General features: G+C 42.4%; 1 protein-coding gene across 1 annotated transcript in view; it reads right to left on the bottom strand.

Annotated features, from left to right (window-relative positions):
* Nucleotides 1–614: 614 nt before the first annotated feature.
* The window catches only part of LOC126176711 (sialin-like), a 189,098-nt gene continuing 163,547 nt past the window's right edge, over nt 615–26,165 (bottom strand). Inside the window, exons 9-10 of the mRNA XM_049923877.1 lie at nt 13,681–13,801; nt 615–1,099 (exon numbers count right to left, since the gene is read on the bottom strand). Coding sequence (XP_049779834.1) covers nt 1,002–1,099; nt 13,681–13,801 — 219 coding nt within the window. The 3' untranslated portion in view covers nt 615–1,001. The remainder of the gene's footprint in view (nt 1,100–13,680; nt 13,802–26,165) is intronic.

Raw genomic sequence — 26,165 nt, 5'->3', positions numbered from 1 at the left:
AGTGGTTCTAGGCGCTTCAGTCTGGAAACGCGCGACCGCTTCGGTCGCAGGTTCGAATCGTGCCTCGGGCGTGGATGTGTGTGATGTCCTTAGGTTAGTTAGGTTTAAGTAGTTCTAAGTTCTAGGGGACTGATAAGCTCAGATGTTAAGTCCCATAGCGCTCAGAGCCATTTGAAACATTTGAAGTGTCTTCAGCATTTAATATAAAAACCCACTACATGTGGATCGAACGTTAACACACTTGTACCCACAAGGAAACTGGATATGAATGCTCGTTACTGAATAATTAATCGTTTTACGTACGCTATAGAATTTCTAGATGATTCGTGAATAGCACGTGGTCGTATTAACGGGTTAACGGGTGACCAGGGTGCCCAAAATTTATTGATTATATGCTACATGAGTAAGACTTGTTGAGGCATGAAGAATACATGAGCACTGTGGGCAGCGATTGGGTGTAGCAGTAAGTACCAAAGAAATATTAAAACAATTGTCTGAGCATCAAAGTCGTCCATCGAATAAAATAGAAACTTAGACTCACATATGCATCAAATCAGGAGACAGTCTAAATATGGAACTCTAGGATACTATATTTGGCTTGAACACCACTCCTTTATTTTAAATGTCAAAAGATACAGTCCGCAAAGTAATGAAACGTTGATGATATCCAGGTGAGATTCAAGTCACGGCTTAAGGGATTTACATCAGTGCCTTCTCTCAACGACAGCCCGGAAACATGAGTTTCATTTTGAAAATTTTGCCCATTAGTTGGCACAGTCCTAAAAACTGCAAGGTTTAATACACTCATAGGAAAGAACAGGTACTTCATAGGAAGTTGACAACTTTTCTCTTTGCAGACACCACCGAGTGCCTGGCAACTAAGTGCAACAATCCATACTTTTGGAGAGTCCATCTCCAGACAACATCCACGCCGATTGTGCCACCATTACCTTCGTTCAGCCCGCTGGTGACACATTAGAATGTGCTGAAGATATCGATGGCTAAAAGTCAAGGGATTTATGCCCACTCTCTTCCACGACTTCATCTTCAATGGTTGCTGTGTCAGCGGACCCGTCGCTCTTTGCTTTGGATTCTTTTCCTGAAATAAACAGAAATAAATCATCAAAAAATAGAATGTTGTTTTTCTACTATATTTTTCTCTATGCCTGACATATGCATTTGTATTAGTGTAGGTTATCTTGTTGCATGTAAGGTGGATCTTTCTAGCAAACACAAGAAAGTGCACAAATAAAATAAAAGTTAAGTGCTGGGATTTGCTGCGTGTTTTGACTCGTTCTTACATTTCTTTATGCATGTCACAATGATCAGTACAAAGAAATACAACCAGAAATTTTAGAATATGCAAAACAAGTAACTTAAACACGTCCGGGTAGAAGTGTACGGAAGATTACATCATGGAGGACAAAAAGGAGGCAACCTCAAGAGAATTTGGAGTTGCGTAAAGTAGATCTTTCTGGCTGCAAGAGGGGGAGAGAGCCATGGCAGAACAAGTGGTCCTTGGCTTGCGCTGTGCTGCAATCGCAGTCTTAGCAGTGACTACCGGAAATCTCCATTTTGGAGATTACATTGGGATCTTCTGACGTCAGAGAGTAGACTATTGTGAGCATGCCACGTAATGCACTTCTCTTGGTGGCCACGAGGGAGATTTTTAGATGGATGAACATCGTTTACAACTTGTGCTTTCCACATTTCCATATTGGTTTCGATGGAGTCGTTTACAGAACGCTGCTGATTTTCATGAAGCTTTTCCTGGTCATCCACCTCTGGATGGCTGGTACATAATCATGCAGTTAATGGCTAGGCATCAGAACTGGTTTGTGTTTTCCACTTCACTAAGTGGACAGATGTCTGGGGAAAATGGTTCTGAGCACTATGAGACTTAACATCTGTGGTCATCAGTCCCCTAGAACTTAGAACTACCTACTCCTAACTAACCTAAGGACATCACACACATCCATGCCCGAGGCAGGATTCGAACCTGCGACCGTAGCAGTCGCGCGGTTCCGGACTGCGCGCCTAGAACCACTAGACCACCGCGGCCGGCATGTCTGGGGAAACACTATCTGCCAGATGTTAACCATTGGCGAATACTGTAGGCCGTAGACATCCAGTAACAATCTACCACGTCTCATTCAATTCCTTGTCGACTTCTTAGGCGTGCGCAAACCCGTACCACAAAGGACATGCGTATTCTGCCGCTGCTCTCGAAGTTCGTGGCTAAGAGACCCATGTACACCCGATTATCTTCCTTAGGATATTATTTCTGGCCTCCACTTTCAACCTCATATTATGGAAAAGCCGTTCTTACTCTCATGCGTAGCATCCACGTTCATATGTAGCCAACATGCTGCCTACCAGCAATGACGTTGCATAAAAAAGGGGATAGATCTGATGCTTAGAACTACCACCCAATCTCACTTTTGACAGCTTTATCCAAAATTCTTGAAAAAGTAATGTATTCAAGAGTAGCATAACATACTCGTATTTGTAAAATGAAGTACTAACAAAATGTCAAATTGGTTTTCAGAAACGCTTTTCAACAGAAAATGCTATATATGCTTTCACTGATCAAATATTAAATGCATTGAATAACCGAACATCACCCATTGGGATATTTTGTGATCTCTCAAAGGCTTTTGATTGTGTGAAACATGAAATTTTTCTAGATAAGCTGAAGTATTGTTGTATGTGTCAGACAGTGCACAAATGGTTTAATTCATACTTAACTGGAAGAATGCAGAAGGTTGAAATTAACAGTATAGATAGTCTGCAAAAACCAGCAGAGTCCTCTAACTGGGAAGGTATCAAGAATGGTGTCCCACAGGGTTCAGTCTCAAGTCCCTTATTGTTCTATATATATAGTAACGACTTGCCACTCTATATTCATGAAGATGCAAAGCTAGTTCTTTTTGCTGATGATATAAGTATAGTAAAGACACCCAAGAAGCGAGAATCAGCTGACGAACTTGCAAATTATGTCTTCAGAAAATTATTAAGTGGTTCTCTGTAAATTGACTCTCACTAAAGTTTGAGAAAACACAGTTTATACAATTATGTACAGTAAATAGCAACGGAAGTCTGTTGCTAAGGCAGAATACTCAAAATTTGTGGGTGTGTGCATCGATTAGGAATTGAATTAGAAGAAACACATCGATGATCTGCTGAAACGGTTAGGTTCAGCTACTTACGCTATTAGGGTTATTGGAAATTTTGAAGATAAATGTATCAGTAAATTAGCCTACTATGCCTATTTTCATTCACTGCTTTCATATGGCATCATATTTTGGGACAAGTCGTCATTAAGAGAGAAAGTATTCCTTGCACAAAAGCTTGTAATCAGAATAATGGTTGGAGATATGTATATATATATATATATATATATATATATATATATATATATATATATTCACTTATGAAATTTGTCATTAATAACCCATCCGAATTCAAAAATAACAGCGAAATTCATAGCTACAACGCTAGAAGAAAGGAAGATATTCTCAATTCTGAATTAAATCTCACTTTGGCACAGAAAGGGGTGAATTATGCTGCCACAAAAATCTTTGGCCATTGGCCAAATGGTATTAAAAGTCTGACAGATAGCCAACAAACATTTAAAAGCAAATTAAAAGAATTTCTGAATGGCAACTCCTTCTACTCAACAGATGTATTCTTAGATATGAAGTAGTAACTGTAAAACAATAAAAAACAAAAAGAAGAATTAATTATTTTGTGTAAAGAAAACTTATGTTAAAGTGAAACGTTACACATCATTACGAAATGTTGTGTTCATGAACTATGGAACAAGGATTAATGTATGTATGTATGATTTGTTTCAGACAATAAACGTTTTTCTTGCAGTGACAGACTGATTTTACGCTTCCGTGATAGTTTTGTTCATTTGTATTGCTTGGGTTCTGGTATCCTAAATTTTAAATTTCAGTCCTTTGGTGTAATGAATATACCGGATATTTCAGGCCTTTCCCCGATTACAAACATTCGTAATACATAAAATATGACACATGGACATATACATTTTGTCTTGAATTTCATGTGATATATTCAAGTTAATTGTAAATACGTACCTACTGTTCCGTTATTTGTTATAGGATCTATTGATGTCCCCCCATGAACCATGGACCTTGCCGTTGGTGGGGAGGCTTGCGTGCCTCAACGATAGGGATAGCCGTACCGTAGGTGCAACCACAACAGAGCGGTATCTGTTGAGAGGCCAAACAAACTTGTGGTTCCTGAAGAGGGGCAGCAGCTTTTTCAGTAGTTGCAGGGGCAACAGGCTGGATGGTTGACTGATCTGGCCTTGTAACACTAACCAAAACGGCCTTGCTGTGCTGGTACTGCGAACGGCTGAAAGCAAGGGTAAACTACAGCCGTAATTTTTCCCGAGGGCATGCAGCTTTCCTATATGGTTAAATGATGATGGCGTCCTCTTGGGTAAAATATTCCGGAGGTAAATAGTCCCCCATTCGGATCTCCAGGCGGGGACTACTCAAGAGGACGTCGTTATCACGAGAAAGAAAACTGGCCTCCTACGGATCGCAGCGTGGAATGTCAGATCCCTTAATCGGGCAGGTAGTTAGAAAATTTAAAAACGGAAATGGATAGGTTAAAGTTAGATATAGTGGGAATTAGTGAAGTTCGGTGGCAGAAGGAACAAGATTTCTGGTCAGGTGAATACAGGGTTATAAATACAAAATCAAATAGGGGTAATGCAGGAGTTGGTTTAATAATGAATAAAAAAATAGGAGTGCGGTTAAGCTACTACGAAAAGCATAGTGAACATATTATAATGGCCAAGATAGACACGAAGCCCACGCCTACTACAGTAGTACAAGTTTATATGCCAACTAGCTCTGCAGATGACGAAGAAATTGAAGTTACGTATGATGAGATAAAAGAAATTATTCAGATAGTGAAGGGAGACGAAAATTTAATAGTCATGGGTGACTGGAATTCGAGAGCAGGGAAAGGGAGAGAAGGAAACATAGTAGGTGAATAAGGATTCGGGGTAAGAAATGAATGAGGAAGGCGTCTGGTAGAATTTTGCACAGAGCATAACTTAATCATAGCAAACAATTGGTTCAAGAATCATAAAAGAAGGTTGTATACATGGAAGAATACTGGAGATACTAAAAGGTATCAGATAGATTATATAATGGTAAGACAGAGATTTAGGAACCAGGTTTTAAATTGTAAGACATTTCCAGGGGCAGATGTGGACTCTGACCACAATCTATTGGTTATGAACTGTAGATTAAAACTGAAGAATTTGTAAAATGGGAATTTCAGGAGATGGGACCTGGATAAACGGACTAAACCAGAGGTTGTACAGAGTTTCAGGGAGAGCATAAGGGAGCAATTGACAGGAATGGGGGAAAGAAATACAGTAGAAGAAGAATGGGTAGCTCTCAGGGATGAAGTAGTGAAGGCAGCAGAGGATAAAGTAGGTAAAAAGACGAGGGCTAGTAGAAATCCTTGGGTAACAGAAGAAATATTGAATTTAATTGATGAAAGGAGAAAATATAAAAATGCAGTAAATGAAGCAGGCAAAAAGGAATAAAAACGTCTCAAAAATGATATCGACAGGAAGTGCAAAATGCCTAAGCAGGGATGGCTAGAGGACAAATGTAAGGATGTAGAGGCTTATCTCACTAGGGGTAAGATAGATACTGCCTACAGGAAAATTAAAGAGACTTTTGGAGATAAGAGAACCACTTGTGTGAACATCAAGAGCTCAGATGGAAACCCAGTTCTAAGCAAAGAAGAGAAAGCAGAAAGGTGGAAGGAGTATATAGAGGGTCTATACAAGGGTGATGTACTTGAGGACAATATTATGGAAATGGAAGAGGATGTAGATGAAGATGAAATGGGAGATACGATACTGCGTGAAGAGTTTGACAGACCACTGAAAGACCTAAGTCGAAACAAGGCCCCCGGAGTAGACAACATTCCATTGGAACTACTGACGGCCTTCGGAGAGCCAGTCCTGACAAAGCTCTACCATCTGGTGAGCAAGATGTATGAAACAGGCGAAACACCCTCAGACTTCAAGAAGAATATAATAATTCCAATCCCAAAGAAAGCAGGTGTTGACAGATGTGAAAATTACCGAACTATCAGTTTAATAAGCCACAGTTGCAAAATACTAACACGAATTCTTTACAGACGAATGGAAAAACTAGTAGAAGTCGACCTCGGGGAAGATCAGTTTGGATTCCGTAGAAATACTGAAACATGTAAGGCAATACTCACGTTACGACTTATCTTAGAAGAAAGATTAAGGAAAGACAAACCTACGTTTCTAGCATTTGTAGACTTAGAGAAAGCTTTTGACAATGTTGACTGGAATACTCTCTTTCAAATTCTCAAGGTTGCAGGGGTACAATACAGGGAGCGAAAGGCTATTTACAATTTGTACAGAAACCAGATGGCAGTTATAAGAGTCGAGGGACATGAAAGGGAAGCAGTGGTTGCGAAGGGAGTAAGACAGGGTTGTAGCTTCTCCCCGATGTTATTCAATCTGTATATTGAGCAAGCAATAAAGGAAACAAAAGAATAATTCGGAGTAGGTATTAAAATCCATGGAGAAGAAATATAAACTTTGAGGTTCGCCGATGACATTGTAATTCTGTCAGAGACAGCAAAGGACTTGGAAGAACAGTTGAATGGAATGGACAGTGTCTTGAAAGGAGGATATAAGATGAACATCAACAAAAGCAAAACAAGGATAATGGAATGTAGTCGAATTAAATCGGGTGATGCTGAGGGAATTAGATTAGGAAATGAGACACTTAAAGTAGTAAAGGAGTTTTGCTATTTGGGGAGCAAAATAACTGATGATGGTCGAAGTAGAGAGGATATTAAATGTAGACTGGCAATGGCAAGGAAAGCGTTTCTGAAGAAGAGAAATTTGTTTACATCGAGTATAGATTTAAGTGTCAGGAAGTCGTTTCTAAAGGTATTTGTATGGAGTGTAGCCATGTATGGAAGTGAAACATGGACGGTAAATAGTTTGGACAAGAAGAGAATAGAAGCTTTCGAAATGTGGTGCTACAGAAGAATGCTGAAGATTAGATGGGTAGATCACATAACTAATGAGGAAGTATTGAATAGCATTGGGGAGAAGAGAAGTTTGTGGCACAACTTGACCAGAAGAAGGGATCGGTTGGTAGGAAATGTTCTGAGGCATCAAGGGATCACCAATTTAGTATTGGAGGGCAGCGTGGAGGGTAAAAATCGTAGGGGGAGACCAAGAGATGAATACACTAAGCAGATTCAGAAGGATGTAGGTTGCAGTAGGTACTGGGAGATGAAGAAGCTTGCACAGGATAGAGTAGCATGGAGAGCTGCATCAAACCAGTCTCAGGACTGAAGACCACAAGAACAACACATGCATAACGAGAAATAATCATTTTAATAAAATGAGAGAAATGACAGAGGGATAGAAAAAAAACTAAAATCACTCAAAAGACGAAAGGCCACTGGACCTGATGGGATACCAGTTTGATTTTACACAGTAAATGGTTCAAATGGCTCTGAGCACTATGGGAATTAACATCTGAGGTCATCAGTCCCCTAGAACGTAGAAGTACCTAAACCTAACTAACCTAAGGACATCACACACATCCATGCCCGAGGCAGGATTCGAACCTGCGACCGTAGCGTTCGCGCGGTCCCAGACTGAAGCGTCTAAAACCACTAGGCCACAACGGCCGGCGTACACAGAGTACGCGAAGGAACTTCCCCCCTTCTTGTAGCGGCGTACCGTAGGTCTCTAGAAGAGCGTATCGTTCCAAAAGATTGGAAAAGGGCACAGGTCATCCCCGTTTCCAAGAAGCGACGTCGAACAGATGTGCAGAACTATAGACCTATATCTCTAACGTCGATCAGTTGTAGAATTTTGGAACACGTATTATGTTAGAGTATAATGACTTTTCTGGAGACTAGAAATCTACTCTGTAAGAATCAGCATGGGTTTCGAAAAAGACGATCGTATGAAACCCAGCTCGCGCTATTCGTCCACGAGACTTAGAGGGCCATAGACACGGATCCACAGGTAGATGCCGTGTTTCTTGACTTCCGAAAGGCGTTTGATACAGTCGTTTAATGAACAAAATAAGAGCATGTGAACTATCAGACCAATTGTGTGATTGGATTGAAGAATTCCTAGATAACAAGTCAGCATGTCATTCTCAATGGAGAGAAGTCTTCCGCAGTAAGAGAGATTTCATGTGTGCCACAGGGGAGTGTCGTAGGACCGTTGCTATTCACAACATATATAAATGACATTGTGGATAACATCGGAAGTTCACTGAGGCTATTTGCGGATGATGCTGTAGTATATCGAGAGGTTGTAACAACGGAAAATTGTACTGAAATGCAGGAGGATCTGCAACGAATTGACACATGGTGCAGGGAATGGAAATTGAATCTCAATGCAGACAAGTGCAATGTGCTGCGAATACATAGAAATAACGATCCTTTAAGCTACAATATAGCAGCTCAGCAACTGGAAGCAGTTAACCCCATAAATTATGTGGGAGTAGGCATTAGGAGTGATTTAAAATGGAATGACCATATAAAATTAATCGTCGGGAAAGCTGATGCCAGACTGAGATTCATAGGAAGAATCCTAAGAAAATGCAGTCCGAAAACAAAGGAAGTAGGTTACAGTACACTTGCTCGCCCACTTCTTGAATACTGCTCACCGTTGTGGGCTCCGCACCAGACAGGGTTGATAGAAGAGATAGAGAAGATCCAACGGGGAGCAGCGCACTTCATTACAGGATCATTTAGTAATCCCGACTGGAATAGAAGGAAGAACCGATAGAGTTACTCAAGGTACCCTCCGCCACACAGCGTCAGGTGGCTTGCGGAGTATGGACGTAGAAGTAGAAATCAGAGCTGGCTCGGAAACATTTAAGTGTTCCCTTTTCCCGCGCGCTTTTCAAGAGTGGAATGGTAGAAAAGTAGCTTCAAGGTGGTTCGATGAATCCTCTTCCAGGCACTTAATTATGAATTTAAAGTAGTCGTGTGGATGTAGATATATACGCAGAATTCAGACAAGCAGTGAAGTTGCAGTTATCTTTGCGCTTTATGAAATTTACAGCAAACTATGTGTTACTGTAATTGTAAACGAAAATCCCAGTAGAACTGTCCGATTAAGAAGGACTATCGGGTCTCGTACTAAAGTCTCTTGCGCTTACACAGATAGTGGAAGAGGCAAAGACGTGATAGCAAATGTAGTTACAATACACGGAATAAATGAATGGATTACTTACAGACTATCCGCATTGGAAACGAATGAAGGTGGCGAAATGGTAAGATTCTGTACTCGCATTTAGTTAGTTAGTCAGTTAGGTAGTTAGTTTCATGTCCCAAGCATTATTTGTATGATTAATTACAATGATGTGGAACGAGACATTTTACATTCACATTAAGCATTCGTATGTAAATATAACTATATGATGACCATTTAGAAGAGTGATTCATTTCTTATTATTTTGATTTTATTTTTCAAAATGCAGTTCTGAATTAGTTATTCATACTCACCATCTTTTACACATTACAAAAATTGAAATTCCTCTACGGAATAGAAGAAATTTGAAGGAGAACTTTTTGTCTTTGTTTTCAAATTTAACCTTACTGTCGGATATTTTATATCAGTGGGTAAGTGATCCAAAATTTAGTGGCACCATTGTGATACACTGGAATGAGATTTTCACTCTGCAGCGGAGGGTGCGCTGATATGAAACTTCCTGGCAGATTAAAACTGTGTGCCGGACCTAGACTCGAACTCGGGAACTTTACCTTTCGCGGGCAAGTTCTCTACCAACTGAGCTACCCAAGCACGACTCACGCCCCCTCCTCACAGCCTTACTTCTGCCAGTACCTCTCTCCTACCTTCCAAATTTTACAGAAGCTCTCCTGCGAACCTTGCAGAACTAGCACTCCTGAAAGAAAGGATATTGCGGAGACATGGCTTAGCCACAGCCTAGGGAATGTTTCCAGAATGAGATTTTCACTCTGCAGCGGAGTGTGCGCTGATATGAAGGTAGGAGACGAGGTACTGGTAGAAGTAAGGCTGTGAGGACAGGGCCTGAGTCGTGCTTGGGTAGCTCAGTTGGTAGAGCACTTGCCCGCGAAAGGCAAAGGTCCCGAGTTCGAGTCTCGGTCCGGCACACAGTTTTAATCTGCCAGGAAGTTTCATATCAGCGCACACTCCGCTGCAGAGTGAAAATCTCATTCTGGAAACATCCCCCAGGCTGTGGCTAAGCCATGTCTCCGCAATATCCTTTCTTTCAGGAGTGCTAGTTCTGCAAGGTTCGCAGGAGAGCTACTGTAAAGTTTGGAAGGTAGGAGACGAGATACTGGCAGAAGTAAAGCTGTGAGGACGGGGCGTGAGTCGTGTTTGTGTAGCTCAGTTGGTAGAGAACTTGCCCGCGAAAGGTAAAGTTCCCGAGTTCGAGTCTAGGTCCGGCACACAGTTTTAATCTGCCAGGAAGTTTCATTGTGATACCCTTTTTGTGCTAAAGACATTCTTAATGTGTAATAATGAATGTCATTTTCTTTTCTTGTAATTATGTAAACCATTTTTCCTTTTGGACTGTGGTGGGTTAATTATGTAAAAAACTTCATGGCGAAATGAATATACTGTGAAGCAGTAGTCGAAATGATTAACTGTTTAGACAAATGTCTAGACAACGATCGTGGATGAGCTCGGCACATTATTCTCACAATACGTAAGACAGCGATCCAAATTCCTGTCCCCCACAAGTTCCTGTCCCCCATAGATTTAGATTTTCCGCTATTTCCCTAATTCAGTGTTGGAATGGTTTCTCTGGAAAAGTTGCTATCGATTTTCTTCCCTTTTCTTCACCAGTCGGAATTTGTACTCCATCTGTAATGACATCGTAAGCTTCCTTCTTTTGCCACATTGGAAAGCAAGGGTGCAGTCTTGTTGTGAACTCAGCTATGAAGACGAAAGTACTACCTTTTCCTGTGTACCCTTCATCAGAATGAACGTTAGTTGTCTTAAATTACTGTGAAGTGCGAGGCTCAAGTTTGCTCTTGCCACAATCTAAAATTGAGGTAGCCTGGCAGAAAATATAGGCACTAAAGTGCAGACTGCCTACATCTTCACTAGCAGGTGGCCCAATGGACGCCCACGGAAGATGACTACATACACTGAAGCGCCAAAGAAACTGGTATAGGCATGCGTATTCAAATACAGAGATATGTAAACAGGCAGAATACGGCGCTGTGGTCGGCAACGCCTATATAGGACAACAAGTGTTGGCGCAGTTGCTAGATCTGTTACTACTGCTACAATGGTAGGTTAGAGTTTCAACGTGGTGTTGTAATCGGCACACGAGCTATGTGACACATCTCGAGGTAGCGATGAAGTAGGGATTTTCCCATACGACCATTTCATGAGTGTACTGTGAATATCAGGAATCCGGTCAAACGCCAAATTTCCGACATCGCTGCGCCTGGAAAAATATCCTGCAAGAACAGGACCAACGACAACTGAAGAGAATCGTTCAACGTGACAGAAGTGTCACCCTTACGCAAATTGCTGCAGATTTCAATGCTGAGCCATCAATAAGTGTCAGTGTGCGAACCATTCAACGAAACGTCACCGGCTGGGGATTTCGGAGCCGAAGGCCCAGTCGTGTACCCTCGATGACTGCACGACATAAAGTTTTATGCCTTGCCTGGGCCCATCAAAACCGACATTGGACTGTTGATGACTGGAAACATGTTGCCTGGTCGGACGAGTCTCGTTTCAATTGTATCGAGCTGATGGACATGTGCGGGTGTGGAGACAACCTCATGAATCCATGGACCCTGCATGTCAGCAGGGGACTGTTCAAGCTGGTGGAGGCTCTTTAATGATGAGGGACGTGTGCAGTTGGAGTGATATGAGACTCCTGGTACTTTTAGATACGACTTTGACAGGTGACATGTACGAAAGCATACTGTCTGATCAGCTGCATCCATTTATTTCCATTGTGCATTCCGACGGACTTGGGCAATTACAGCAGGATAATCAGACACGCCAAACGTCCAGAATTGCTACAGAGGGTCTCCAGGAACACTCTTCTGAGTTTAAACACTTCCACTGGCTACCAAACTCCCCAGACATGAACCTTACTGAGCATGTCTAGGATGCCTTGCAACGTGCTGTTCAGAAGAGAACTCCACTCCCTCTGACTCTTACGGATTTATGCACAGCCCTGCAGGATTCATTATGTCAGTTCCCTCCAGCTCTACTTCCCACGTAAGTCGAGTGCATGCCACGTCGTGCTGCGGCTGTTCTGCGTGCTCGCGGGGGCCCTGCACCATATTAGGCAGGTGTACAATTTCTTTGGCTCTTCAGTGTATGTTAGTCCCCCGCACAGAGAGTGCATCTAACTGAGATTTAGACTGACCTTCCGGTACAGGCAGTTGCTAGAGGGTTAATAACGTGACTAAAGGATTACTAGCGTGAATTCCGTTTGTGATGAACGACTATGAACTGACAGAATTTCTTTTTATAACGACTGGAACACCATTCCATGTAGACTTTCACGGCCGGCGTCTTCATCAGTAAACACTTCCGGGCTAAGTTGCCGTGGTCGATCTGTAGAACTTCTTCTCCCTGATGTTTCGTTCTCAACTACGGAGAACATCTTCCGAGGTGAGTCAACGACTGGCTGCTAGGAGCTGGGGCCGCCGCTTATATGGATATCGTAGAGGGCGCCACCGCACGTCACGTGGCGTCGATGTGCAGCTATCTCTGGCTATCGTCTGTTCTCTCGATTGCAGGCAATCGATTGTCACGTGATTGATGCAACGTCGACCGCCATATCTTATCCAATTTTAATCCTTCTCCTTTACGATTAAAATTGTATTGATGTTTGTGGATTTCAATTGCCTCTCTATACATACGTTTATAATAATGCGACGTCCTCGCTAGCACGCTTGTTTCACAAAAGAAACTGTCGCTTGGGACGTATCGACAAATCGGCAGTAGCGGAACACGTTTTTAAGGATGGAGATCGCGAAATAAAATTTGGTGAAATAAGCGTGCTAGCGAGGACGTCGCATTATTATACACGTATGTATAGATAGGCAATTGAAATCCACAAACATCAATACAGTTTTAATCGTAAAGAAGAAGGATTAAAATTGGATAAGATATGGCGGTCGACGTTGCATCAATCACGTGACAATCGATTGCCTGCAATCGAGAGAACAGACGATAGCCAGAGATAGCTGCACATCGACGCCACGTGACGTGCGGTGGCGCCCTCTACGATATCCATATAAGCGGCGGCCCCAGCTCCTAGCAGCCAGTCGTTGACTCACCTCGGAAGATGTTCTCCGTAGTTGAGAACGAAACGTCAGGGAGAAGAAGTTCTACAGATCGACCACGGCAACTTAGCCCGGAAGTGTTTACTGATGGTGACTGGAACACCCTTTCTGCACTTGATTTTTGGAATTCTTCAGAAATATTATCGTTTTGTTTTGGTCGACCCAGAAACACATAGTGATCTGTTGTATTAACTGCGTGTCTACCTCTCACGTGCGTCATAGCTGCGGTGGAACGAACTCCTCCCCCACCAACACGAAAGCTTGCAGGCGCGAGCATTCACTCACCTGAGGGGCAAGTGTTCCACGGCTGCTCCTCGGCTGTGGTGAACACGGCGTAGACGACGTACCCAGCTACTGACAGCGCCGCCGACAGGTAGAACACCGCGTTCCACGCAGACCGCGTTTGCTGCAGGCATACAAAACACACACGTACAAATAAAAACGGCCAAGTCGCGGCTATTCGTATAGGTCGACGAAGCGAAGTGCAATGAGGGCCGTATTGTACAGTATCAATTTCTAACTAATTTATCTTTTGTGATTCTTGAGTTTCTCCCGGCGTATTTGATAATCAAAATATCCACGGGTGTGTCAGAAGTTTGACGAGAAGACCACTGAACTTTTTAGGCATGTCTTGACTTCCACGTATTTTCTTTTTAATGGAAAATACTACGAACAAACGGAGGGAGTCGCCATGGGTAGCCCACTCTCACCAGTGGTAGCGAATTTGTACATGGAGAACTTCGAGGAGGAAGCCCTGTCGTCTTCCGTATGGAAACATACTTGCTTTTTCCGTTACGTGGACGACACGTTCGTCATCTGGCCACATGGTATGGATAAACTCCTTGACTTCCTTACACATCTAAACTCCATACACCCCAACATCAAATTCACTATGGAGACTGAAACGGAGGGTAAATTACCTTTCCTTGACGTCTTGGTCAAGAGAAGGGCTGACGGCACCCTAGGTCATGGGGTGTATCGGAAGACAATGCACACTGATCTGTATTTGCACGCAGACAGCGGCCACCACCCTTCACAGAGGAACGGGTCACTTAAAACTCTAGTACATAGGGCGCGCACTATCTCTGACGCAGAGAGTCTACCCCAGGAATTGGAACACCTGAGAACTGTATTTCGAAAAAATGGGTACTCAGAGTGGCAGATTCAACGTGCTCTCCGCCCAACCACTGCAGCACAACCTGTTGAGATGGATGAAGTCACGAGGGAGGAGGTAGGCACTGCATTTATTCCATAAACAGGTGCACTCTCGCGGAAAATCGCCCGCATTCTGAAGAAACACCAGGTCGGAACTGTGTTTTGTCCTCCAAATAAAACTCGTGCACTGGTGGGGAGCGCCAAAGATGACCTCGGTTTGAGGAAGGCCGGCGTGTACCAGATTCTATGTCAATGTGGCAAGTCGTATATTGGTCAGAAGATGCGTACCGTCGAGGATCGATGCCGTGAACACCAGAGGCACACTCGACTGATGTATCCGAGCAAGTCGACGGTCGCTGAACATTGTTTGTCGGAAAATCACGCCATGGAGTATGGCCGCACGAGGATTCTGGTACAGACGTCGAGATACTGGGACAGCGTTGTTAGAGAGGCCATCGAAATTCGCACCAATGACGACCTCATAAACCGTGACTGTGGCTATAATCTTAGCAAGGCTTGGGAACCAGCGATTGTGTTAATCAAGAGTAAATCGAGCAAACGTATAGTTGTGACGACCACGGCGGACAGAGCCATCACACCGACGTCATCTCAGACGCCGTCTCAATCTGTTCCACCGCGCGACCGTGGCGCGGGGCGCGGACGGCGGAGGGAGCGCGCCGCGGGCGGAGGGTATTTAAATCGGCCGCCGCTGCGACCGAACCCAGTTCCCTCTGAGCAGCCATAGCGTACGGATCTCCGTGCCGGCACGTTCACAGGAGCTCAGTCCGTCAGTTCACCTGATGATGGCGACATGTATGATCGCCGAAATATTGTGCCCGTTGGACACTATAGACCGGCAGCACACCCGTGGATATTTTGAATTTATCTTTTTCCTCGATTGAGAAATGCGACACTAAATTTATACTTTTAATGTCCAAAATGATTGCTTCTTGGGAGAAGGACCACATAATAAAAAGTAAGCCCTGCCCTCAACATACCGAACCTCTGTTCGAAATGAAGAGTTATTTTTCCGCCGGCCGCGGTGGCCGAGCGGTTCGAGGCGCTTCAACACGGAACCGCGCGACTGCTACAGTCGCAGGTTCGAATCCTACCTCGGGCATGGATGTGTGTGATGTCCTTAGGTTAGTTAGGTTTAAGTAGTTCTAAGGGACTGATGACCTCCGCTGTTAAGTCCCATAGTGCTCAGAGCCATTTCATCCACTTTTTGAGCCAGTTATTTTTCCAATCAGAACATCCCGTCGGACGGACTATAGCTCTGGGCAGTAGAACGAATATTTTTTCGAGTGTATCAAATGAGTGAGCATCAAAGTAATGGTCTTCTTACTTTTCTGAAGTCTGATCTATCTATTTCTTTACCAATAACAATTGTTAAAATTTATCCTCTATTTTTCAACACACATGAGATGGTTTGTATTCAAAACTTTCTTGTGGGGCAGTAAAATTGCTACATCAAGAAGAAATGCAGATGATAAACGGGTTTTCATTGGACAAATATATTATACTAGAACTGACATGTGATTATTTTTTCACGCAATTTGGGTGCATAGATCCTGAGAAGTCAGTACCAAGAACAACCACCTCTGGCCGTAATAACGGCCTTGAAACGCCTGGGCATTGAGTCAAACAGAGCTTGGATGGCGTGTACAGGTACAGCTGCTCATGCAGCTTCAACACGATACCACAGTTCATCAAGAGTAGTGACTGGCGTGTTGTGACGAGCCAGTTGCTCGGCCACCATTGACCAGACGTTTTCAGTTGGTGAGAGATCTGGAGAATGTGCTGTCCAGGGCAGCAGTCGAACATTTTCTGTATCCAGAAAGGCCCGTACAGGACCTGCAACATGCGGTCGTGCATTATCCTGCTGAAATGTAGGGTTTCGCAGGGATCGAATGAAGGGTAGAGACACGGGTCGTAACACATCTGAAATGTAACATCCAATGTTCAAAATGCCGTCGGTGCGAACAAGAGGTGACCGAGACGTGTAACCAATGGCACCCCATACCATCACGCCGGGTGATACGCCAGGATGGCGATACGAATACACGCTTCCAATGAGCGTTTACCGCGATGTCGCCAAACACGGATGCCACCATCATGATGCTGTAAACAGGACCTGGATTCATCCGAAAGAATGGCGTTTTGCCAATCTTGCACCCAGGTTCGTCGTTGAGTACATCATCGCAGGCGCTCCTGTCTGTATTGCAGCGTCAGGGGTAACCGTAGCCATGGTCTCCGAGCTGATAGTCCATGCTATTGCAAACGTCGTCGAACTGTTCGTGCAGATGGTTGTTGTCTTGCAAACGTCCCCATCTGTTGACTCAGGGATCGAGACGTGGCTGCACGATCCGTTCCAGCCATGCGGATAAGATGCCTGTCATCTCGACTGCTAGTAATACGAGGCCCTTGGGATACAGCACGGCGTTCCGTATTACCCTCCTGAACCCACCGATTCCATATTGTGCTAACAGTCATTGGATCTCGACCAACGCGAGCAGCAATGTCGCGAAACGATAAACCGCAATCGCGATAGGCTACAATCCGACCTTTATCAAAGTCGGAAACGTGATGGTGCGCAGTTCTCCTCCTTACACGATGCATTACAACAACTTTTCACCAGGCAACGCCGTTCAACTGCTGTTTGTGTATGAGAAATCGGTTGGAAACATTCCTCATTTCAGCACGTTGTAGGTGTCGCCACCGGCACCAGCCTTGTGTGAATGCTCTGAAAAGCTAATCATTTGCATATCACAGCATGTTCTTCCTGTCGGTTAAATTTCATCTTGGTGGTGTAACAATTTTAACGGCCAATAGTGTACATACAGATGGGTTTTCAAAGGGAAATACTTTCTAATAATCAAAATATAATGTGCAAGAAAATTAAAGATGCACCTCTTCGAAACCATGTCATTTTTCCCAGTGCGCCGAAGAGGTTCGAAATTTGTCTCGAACTTGCCTACAGCGTCCCTCTGTAATGGCGCACAGTCGTGACGCCCTGCGACGCCACTCTCGGGTTCGGCAATGCTTCAAACAGCGAGGTGTCGCACGTGCAGAAAAAGGTACGAGCTCAGAAATTCGTGTGAGATGTAGTGTGGGCCAATGATGTCACATTGGCACCATATTTCATCACAACTCTGCCCAGCTCCACTGTCGACGTTTCACAATATGGGAAGCTCGTCACACGTACGGAGGGTCAGAAAGGCGTCGCCCAGCATTGAAATCACAGTTTTCGTTATGGATGACAGAAAAAAACATTTCGGAAACTCCTCCGTTCTGAACTGATGGAACCCCCCCCCCCTCCCTCTTCCACATGAAACACTTCCCCAAGGGCAACGCATGGCTGCAAAGTCTTCAATGTGATTTCACCTCCTTGGAGTATACTGTGACCACAATTGTTGGTGTGGTGCACAGGATGGAAACTCTAGAATCCGATCAAAACCATTTAACGAAATTTGAAAGCGACCCGAACCAGAAAAGGGTGTTCTGCCTTTTTACCCCTTCTTTCGGGCCATCGTGTGGCATGTGCACAGCAGGGGGGGGGGGGGAGGGTGACGTTGCAACGCTGATACACACCTGAATAAAATGGCTAAGTTCGGCACCATCCTCATGGCCGCCTCCGCATCTTTCTTGGGCACTTTAAAACAGTCACTACATAGAGACACCCGTCCACTGTTCTCCACCAGCCCTCAGGGCGGGTGACTGTCTCGACACTACGCCTGCTGGCCACGTGTGAAATCTGCAGAGTGTTAAAAGAGTTGCGGAGGATGGGTATCCCTGTGAAGAGACATTTCTAAAGCACCTGACGTAGGTGCGTAGATGGCACTTAGGACGTTGCCGCACAGTGGTTTCTTTGACCGACACTTCTATCATTTTATTGAGTGTGTATCAGTAATCAATCTCCCCCCTATCCCCCTACCCCCCCCCCTCTTCTGCGCTCACGTCGCAGATGGGAGCCAAAGGGAAGATGAGAAAGTAGCTCAGTAACTCCCTTTTTCTGCCTCGGGTCGCAAATTTGGTCGAATTGTTCTAAACAGTCCTTTCAGCCCTGTATTCCAGAACAAAAAAATCGGTCCCGCGACACTCAAAAGGGGGGAGATCACGTCCAGAGGCGTTGTATTCAGGTGAATGCGTATGCGTAAGATTAAGGTAAAGGCTAAGTAAAGGCATTGGCGCCTAATATATCGTTAATTCTTCGCAGAAAAGTCCAGCTCCCCCACAAGTACAGTCATTTCCATTTAGTAGAAAAAAAAACAGTATCTTCAAATATTGCGAAGACAATAAGCGATGAATATTCACTGACTCTGGCTCTTGTTGATTGCAGGCAATTACAATAATCCCTCTCATTCCAGTAATGCTTTCAACAACTAATCGCTAACGGTCCTGTGCCATAGCCCAGAAATTGCTCGAATGGTATTGCACGGATCTCCAACAAAAGTCTGATCTGAAAGACTTAAATTTGAGTGTTCCCAAAAGTATCAGTGTCAACTTCCCTACACATAAGCGACGTATATTGCATGCAACCTTCCTCTACCTCTGAGTGCCAAAGATATTTTTATATATAATATACTGCCGAAAACTGTTTAGGACTGAAGCATCAATTCATGACTTCAACTGACTAAATGCAAGTGAAGTTGATCAAAGTCTTATCAAGTGAACTGTTGTATGAAACAGTTCCACACATCGTTATAAGAAATAAATAAATTCCTTTTAATATATAGCAGACTTTACAGTAGAATACGAGACGAAAACATAAAGTGAAGTGAAAAGAATAGACTCATGTAGGAAAATATTTGCGACTCTTTACATCTTACAAACTTTACGCATGATGATGGTCGGAAGAATGTCATTGAATTTGATTATTAATAAGCTGGGTGTCCAAGTAGATTGATAATAAATAAAATATACAGAGATCGCAAAGATTAAACACTCCGAACTATGCAAATGAATAAGATTTGTATGGATTTGAGAAACATGTACTTCATATTTAATACTGCAGAACACAAGACTCGATTTGTAACACTTTAGTAGTCCTCATTCGGAAATTGGGAAATTTTTGGGAAAACATTTTACACTGTGTTGTGCCATTATATATAAATTTCGTTTCATATATAAATGGATGTTTCGATATACATTTCTTAAACTTAACAAAAAATTGATTTCTAAATGTCAGTATAATCTGATAAATCATAACTTTCTATGGGTAAGTAGCCCAAGATAATAGCACTATGGCAGATGACGTTTACATTCAAAATGCTGACGTTAAACAACCTGAGGTAGATAGATTTTCTAATTCTGACGCATAGTTAGTCACATTATATAACATACTTTCGAGTGAAGAGAGTTAATTAAAACAACGAAAATATTTATAAAGGTTGAACAATATTTACTAAGTTGCACCTTACAATGAAAATAATGCTAGCACAAAACTGAGAGTTACTTTCAAGAGCTCCTTATAAATTTTTCAGAGTAGTTCCGAACAAAATAATAAAATAATTACAAGAAAATTGTTAAAACACCGTTGAATAGACGAAGGAGACAGAGTGTTTTCAAAATTAAGAATGGCTGAACGTAATGATCTGGATATACTTTCAAATTATAAATTGTATCGTGCTGATGTTGCAGTCTTCAGTCTAAAAGACTGGCGTGATGTAACTCTCCACGCTAGGGATTTGAAATTTATATTCAATATTAACCAACTTCCCTTTGTCAGAAACTCTTTTCTTACTTGCCGGTCTGCATTTTATGTCCTCTCTAGGTCGTCCGTCGTCAGTTATTTTGCTATTTCCTCTACTGCTTTTAGTGCCTCATTTTTGCAAATATTCATCTTGTAATCTCTTTTTTAGGGCACTATTCTTTCCTTTCAGCTGCTCTTCCATGTCCTATGCCGTCTTTCACAAAATTACAGTGCCATCGACAAACCTGAAAGTTTTAATATCATCTCGCTCAACTGAATCTGTCTTTCTAAATTTATCCTAAGTTTCCTTTATTGCTTAATATACAGATTGAATAACACCGCGATACGCTCAACTTTGTGTCACTCCATTCTCAACTACTGCTTCTCTTTCATGTGCTTCGATTCTTATTACCATGGTCTGTTTTCTGTACAAGTTGTAAGTACCTGTTCGCTTCGCTTCCTGTACTTTATCACTGCAACCTTCTGGTTTTAGTGTATTTCAGTCAACATTGTCAAAAGCTTTCTCTAACCTATAAACATAAAAAACATAGGTTTGCCTTCCTTCAATATCTTCTAGCACAACAGTAAATTATGTACTGCTTCGCGTGTTACTATATAACAGTACCGTGCCTTCCATCTATCTTCTCTACAGTCTCTTTCCTTTCTATAATCTCATCTTCATGTCCGCTTCCTTCCATCTTTCAGCCTCCCCTTCTTTCCTTAGCATCGACATGCGATTTGAGCACTGGATATTCATACAACTGTTTTCTTTATTTTTCTTGTAGGCTGCGTCTTTCTTTCCCATAGTCACGCATGCCTCTAGGGCTTTGCATTTCTCATACCATCAGACTTATAAGAAAACATCAACTGCACTATTCTGAAGGTAGTAAGTTCAGATGAATAAGTAAACTGTTACAAAATCTGTCTGACAGCTCACGCATCCAAAGTGGTGGGCAGAATGATACACAAAAGAATGTAAAAAAAAGAACTTGCCAACTGTTAGATCAGTTTCGCTTATCAAAAGACATTGCCGTTATTCCAAATAATGGAAGTTGACATACAAAAAATAAAGGCACTTTCAGAGAAATTATTCACTCATAACAACTGCTCGACAAAGTTAAGTGGTGTAATAGCTTATAAATCTTTAAGAGCTCTAGGGAAAGACGGGTAACATACAATAAGCGCAAGAATTTAGATGGATCCAGATAGAAGTATTCGGATTAAAAAGGCCGTCAGGCAATGATGTAGTTTTTTTCCTTTACTGTTCGACCTGTATATCGAAGAAACAATCAAGAAAATAAAAGAAGTCACACAAATCAGATAACAGTTCAAGGTGAAAGAATATCAATGATAAGATTCGCTGATGAGACTGATATCTTCCGTGAAAGTTACAGAACCTATTGAATGAAACGAACTGTCTAATGAGCTCGGAATATGGCTTAGGAGTTAACTAAAGGAAGCCGAAATCATTGATGAGGAGCATAAAAGAACGTAGTGCCTCTATTAGTTACAGTTTTTGGTCTCTGCGGTTTAGTAACGTGGACGTTATTCTCTGGCGTTTTAATACATGACCTATTATTCTGTCCCTTCTTCTAGTCAGAATTCCTATTCTATGAAGGTGGCTTGCTCCATTATCAGCCGCAACTTCAGAAGTGCCTCTCTGGTGTCTTCACCTTTCTTGGGGCCAACTGATAGTCATCTACCAAATCCTCAATTCTCTTTCCATTGTTCTGTATATTACTCCTGTCAGCAACTTAAATTCATGAGTCGTAAATCTGACTGTGTGATAATTCTCTTATTTATGTCCCTTTAATATCCTCTAGATTGTGTTGATCACATTGTTACGAATGTTCGATGGTATGTCTCACAGATTCTGTACAGGAACTTTAATAATCTTTTGGTTGCCGCTTCCCCCTCCCAATGATTTTAGAAATTCCAAGGGGATACAAACTATGCCTTCTGCCTTGTTTCATTGCAAGTCTTCCAAGCTCTTTCACGCTCAAATTCAAATATAAAATCAACTACGTTGCATAAATCGAACTGATTTCCTTTCTTGTTGCGTTAGCCAACAGTTCCTCGTCCTTGTTCATGGCCCCCTCCTAGCTTTCTCCGTTACTTTGTACTTCTAATGTTGGCATCCTTGCTTTCAATTCTGTCAACGGTTATTCTGATTTTTCTACGTGCTGAATCTGTTCTTACGACGGTCATTACTTTTTCATTAATTTCACTTTTTTCCTGCAGCCAAACTTACCCGCTCTTTATATTGACTTCATTCGTAAATGATTTTCACTTAATTTGCTGTATTACTTTTCATCCTGAACATTTTTTTATTTGGTTCTTCCGACAATACATTGAAGTATTCCTTCTATTACCCAAAATTCTTCGCAGCTATAACCCCTGTACCCATATTGGTCTGTCCAACAGTTATTGTCCTTTGTAGGAGTGTCATTCCTCTTCAAACGAATTGCCTACCGTGGTATGTGTTATCGCAGTATCTGCAGCTTCAGAGAACTCTAAACTCAGATCATGATTCGTCAGCACTTCAGTATTCTAGTTCCGTACACACTTACTCTTCCTGAAGCTTCTCTTAAAAATTCGGTCTACTCATTACAAAATTACGATGTGAGTCTATATCTCCTCTTGGGTACTCTTTACAATCTAATATCTGATTTCGGAATCTCTGACTCACCTTGATGTTATCTAGCTGGTACCTTCCCGGGTCTCTAAGCCTTTTCCGAATATAACTCCTCCTCCTTTGGACAGTGTATTCGCTGTTACTAGCTGCAGTTCATTGCAGAACTAAAGGAAACTATCTCCTATTTCGTTCCTGTTGCCGAGCTCGTATTCACCCATAATTATGTCTTGTATTGCTTTCCCTACTAAAGTGCTGATTATTAGATTTTCATCTCCCTTTACATATTGAGTTACTCTTGCAGTGCTCTCATATAGTCTCTCTATCTCTTCGTCTTTTGCTTGTGACGTCGGCATGTATACCTTAACGACTGTTGTTGACATTAGTTTGCTGTCGCTTCTGATGAGTCATGGCATCACTGAAATGTCGCTGTAAACCTTTACCCTGTCGTTCTACTCATGACGATTGCTACCCCCACTAAACAATTTTCTGCTACAGTTAATATTACCCTATATTTCCCTGACCAGAAATCCTTACATTTTATCTATTTCACTTTCTGACTTTTACTGTATTTGGATTGAGTCCTTGCATTCTCCATTTCAGATTTTCTAACTTTCCAGCAAGTTCAGACTTATGTCATTCTGCACTGCGACTCTTAGAATGTTACGTTTTTGTTGTTTTTTATCATAGTCATCTCCCCCTTCGGAGTCTTGCATTGCACAACCATACAATGGGCTAAACCGGAATTTTTTGCCAGTGATCTTCATGACACTTTCTCAGTGATATGCTACTTATCCTAAGTTTACACGTTGTCTTTAATGCAGTGGTTTCCCTTACTTTCTACATCCTCAACGTACTGATCAGTGATGACTGTATCGCCTTTAAGGGCATTTTCTCTCTCTCTCGCACAGGAAGGTGGCCGGAACATCTATCTTATCCTGCGCCCTGTTAGTACAAGGCTTTTGGCAGAAATACCTTGACTCATACGAAAAACGTTCGGTCGTTACTGCTGATGATTTTTATCCATAATCTAACCAGAGATTGGGATCGAACCCAGCACCCAATATTTTTTATTAGGATTTCGAAGACGTTTGCCTTAGACCTAGGTGGATTAATACATATCCAGTTTGGAATAATTCTCAATTACTGAGAACGTACTGTGGGTGTAAGTGCTACTTTGAGATGAAGAGGCTTGTACATGAGGGAAATCGTGGCGTCTGGCATCTAATCATTCAGAAGACTAATTAAACACAAAAAGTGACTACAAATGGGATCAGTGCTGTGCGTAAGGTGCCCAATAGTCGTGGAAGCTTCATTGCAACGCAGACGCGCAAGTTACCTGCTAGGTGTGTTTCGCCTCGACCAAGAACAAGGACGATGACGTTTACGTCACTATCAGATTTCGTAGCGTACAACATTTAGTGACGTCTCTTATCTTGCGGCAGCAATCCTGCTGCACACTTTCCTTATCTTGTTCACAAACCTTGTAGATTAAAAGACAAGACTTTAAGTGACACACTATCAGCTAGCGTATGATAAGAGTGATCATGTCTGAACTGCTGCACCTCGTATATCTTTATGTGACATATAAGACCTTCTTGTTGGATATGAAATTTAGCCTCTTCCCTCTGCGGGGTGACATTGTCTACATTATGTAATATTTGGAAGTCAAAGCACGTAGTTATCTTCAAAGAGTGTTCAGGCGTTCACGACTGCGTGTCATACAGCTAACACCGTCATCAAGAATAAACTAGAATAATGTATTAGATTGGGGCATAGGTTCGTAGCTTTTCTGTTTTCCATGTTAATATTCCGGTTGCTACGGGTTTATTTATCAATTGTCATTTTTTATTTGTAGTTCAGTTTTGCTATTTGAGTTTACATATTGTCATTTTGTGATTTGGAGATAGAGAGCGAAGCTGTGGATGCAAGAAGATGGAGTGCCAAGTGGATAAAGCGGAACATTTCCGACATATTCTTCTGTTTGAGTTCGATACAGGCGTGACAGCAGCGGAGGCAGTTGGAACATTTGCGCCGTGTATGGAAAAAATGCCATTGGACAGAGCACAGCAAGAAATTGGTTTTGTGGTTTTAGCGAAGATCGTTACGACAGTAGTGACACTTCACGTTGAGGAAGACCTTCGGAGTTTGATGAAGATGGTTTAAACGCATGAATCTCCAATTACCCATGTCTGTGTGCTCTAGAACTGCCAAATGTCATGAACTGTGATCATTCCACCATCGTACGACATTTACGTGCAATGGGGTAGGTTCACAACTCGGATGTATGAGTACCGCGTGCTCTAAGCCAAAATCAGAAAAGTCAGCAGGTGGCCAGCCATAGGTCCACCTCTGCTTGCTCGTCATGAATTGGCTCGTGAACAACACCGACCATTCCTATCCAGTTGCTGGTGACGATAAATGGTTCTTCACGCCAAAGCCCAAACAAAGCAGCAGTTCATAGTACAAAGACCTGCGCGCATCCTCAAAACATAATGTTATGCATTTGGTGGAACAGCGATGGTGTGATGTACTACGAACTGCTTCTCCGAGATGTAAAACTCACTGCTGACACTTTATTATCAAAAACTGAGGCGTCTTAAGCCTAGTTTACACGACGACCCTAGGTTGCAGGCAACAGCGCAACCGGCCACTGCGCATGCGCGCCGCATGTTTGCGCAACTCGTCGGTGAAACTAAACACTTTCGGCGTCTTCCAACTTTGGCGACACTAGTTGCATGAGTTTTAAGGTTATATGTGTTCGTAAGAGTGTAGATAAACTGAAATATGAAGTGGGGAACGGTGAATAATGTTCGCTTTTTGGATATCTATGCTTTGCATAGTTGTCTGTGGGATTTCACTGATGCTGATAATAAAGTAAGCAACATATTACTGCTCCTGAGACCGTCACGCCCGATCAGAACATAGATAGTTTGACAGTATTTGAGCTGCAGGGCAAAATTTATTGAATTAGGAGCACATGTGCAACTGAATTAAGAAAAATACAAGCAAATGTAATTCTAGCTGTAGAAATGCTCTCGTCTACAAGACTAAAATCCCATCGTTCGAGTTGTCCGACTCTTTTTTTAAAGAATATTGTTGATAGGAGGGAAGGCTACAAAAATCAAGAAGCTACATTCTTTATTTAATATTCATCTGTTTAAGACGTCGCAGCAGTGCTTCCCACTCACGTATGTTATAATTTTGAAATATTGCCACTGTACAGATCTATCTTCAAGAGAGTAGTTTGCAAACCATTCTCTTCTTAATGCGGCCTGCTTCGAATAATTG

This window comes from Schistocerca cancellata, chromosome 3 (genome assembly GCF_023864275.1).
Source record: "Schistocerca cancellata isolate TAMUIC-IGC-003103 chromosome 3, iqSchCanc2.1, whole genome shotgun sequence".
Lineage (NCBI taxonomy): Eukaryota > Metazoa > Arthropoda > Insecta > Orthoptera > Acrididae > Schistocerca > Schistocerca cancellata.
The sequence above is the reverse complement of the archived record's forward strand: the minus strand, read 5'-3'. Positions and strand labels throughout refer to the sequence as shown.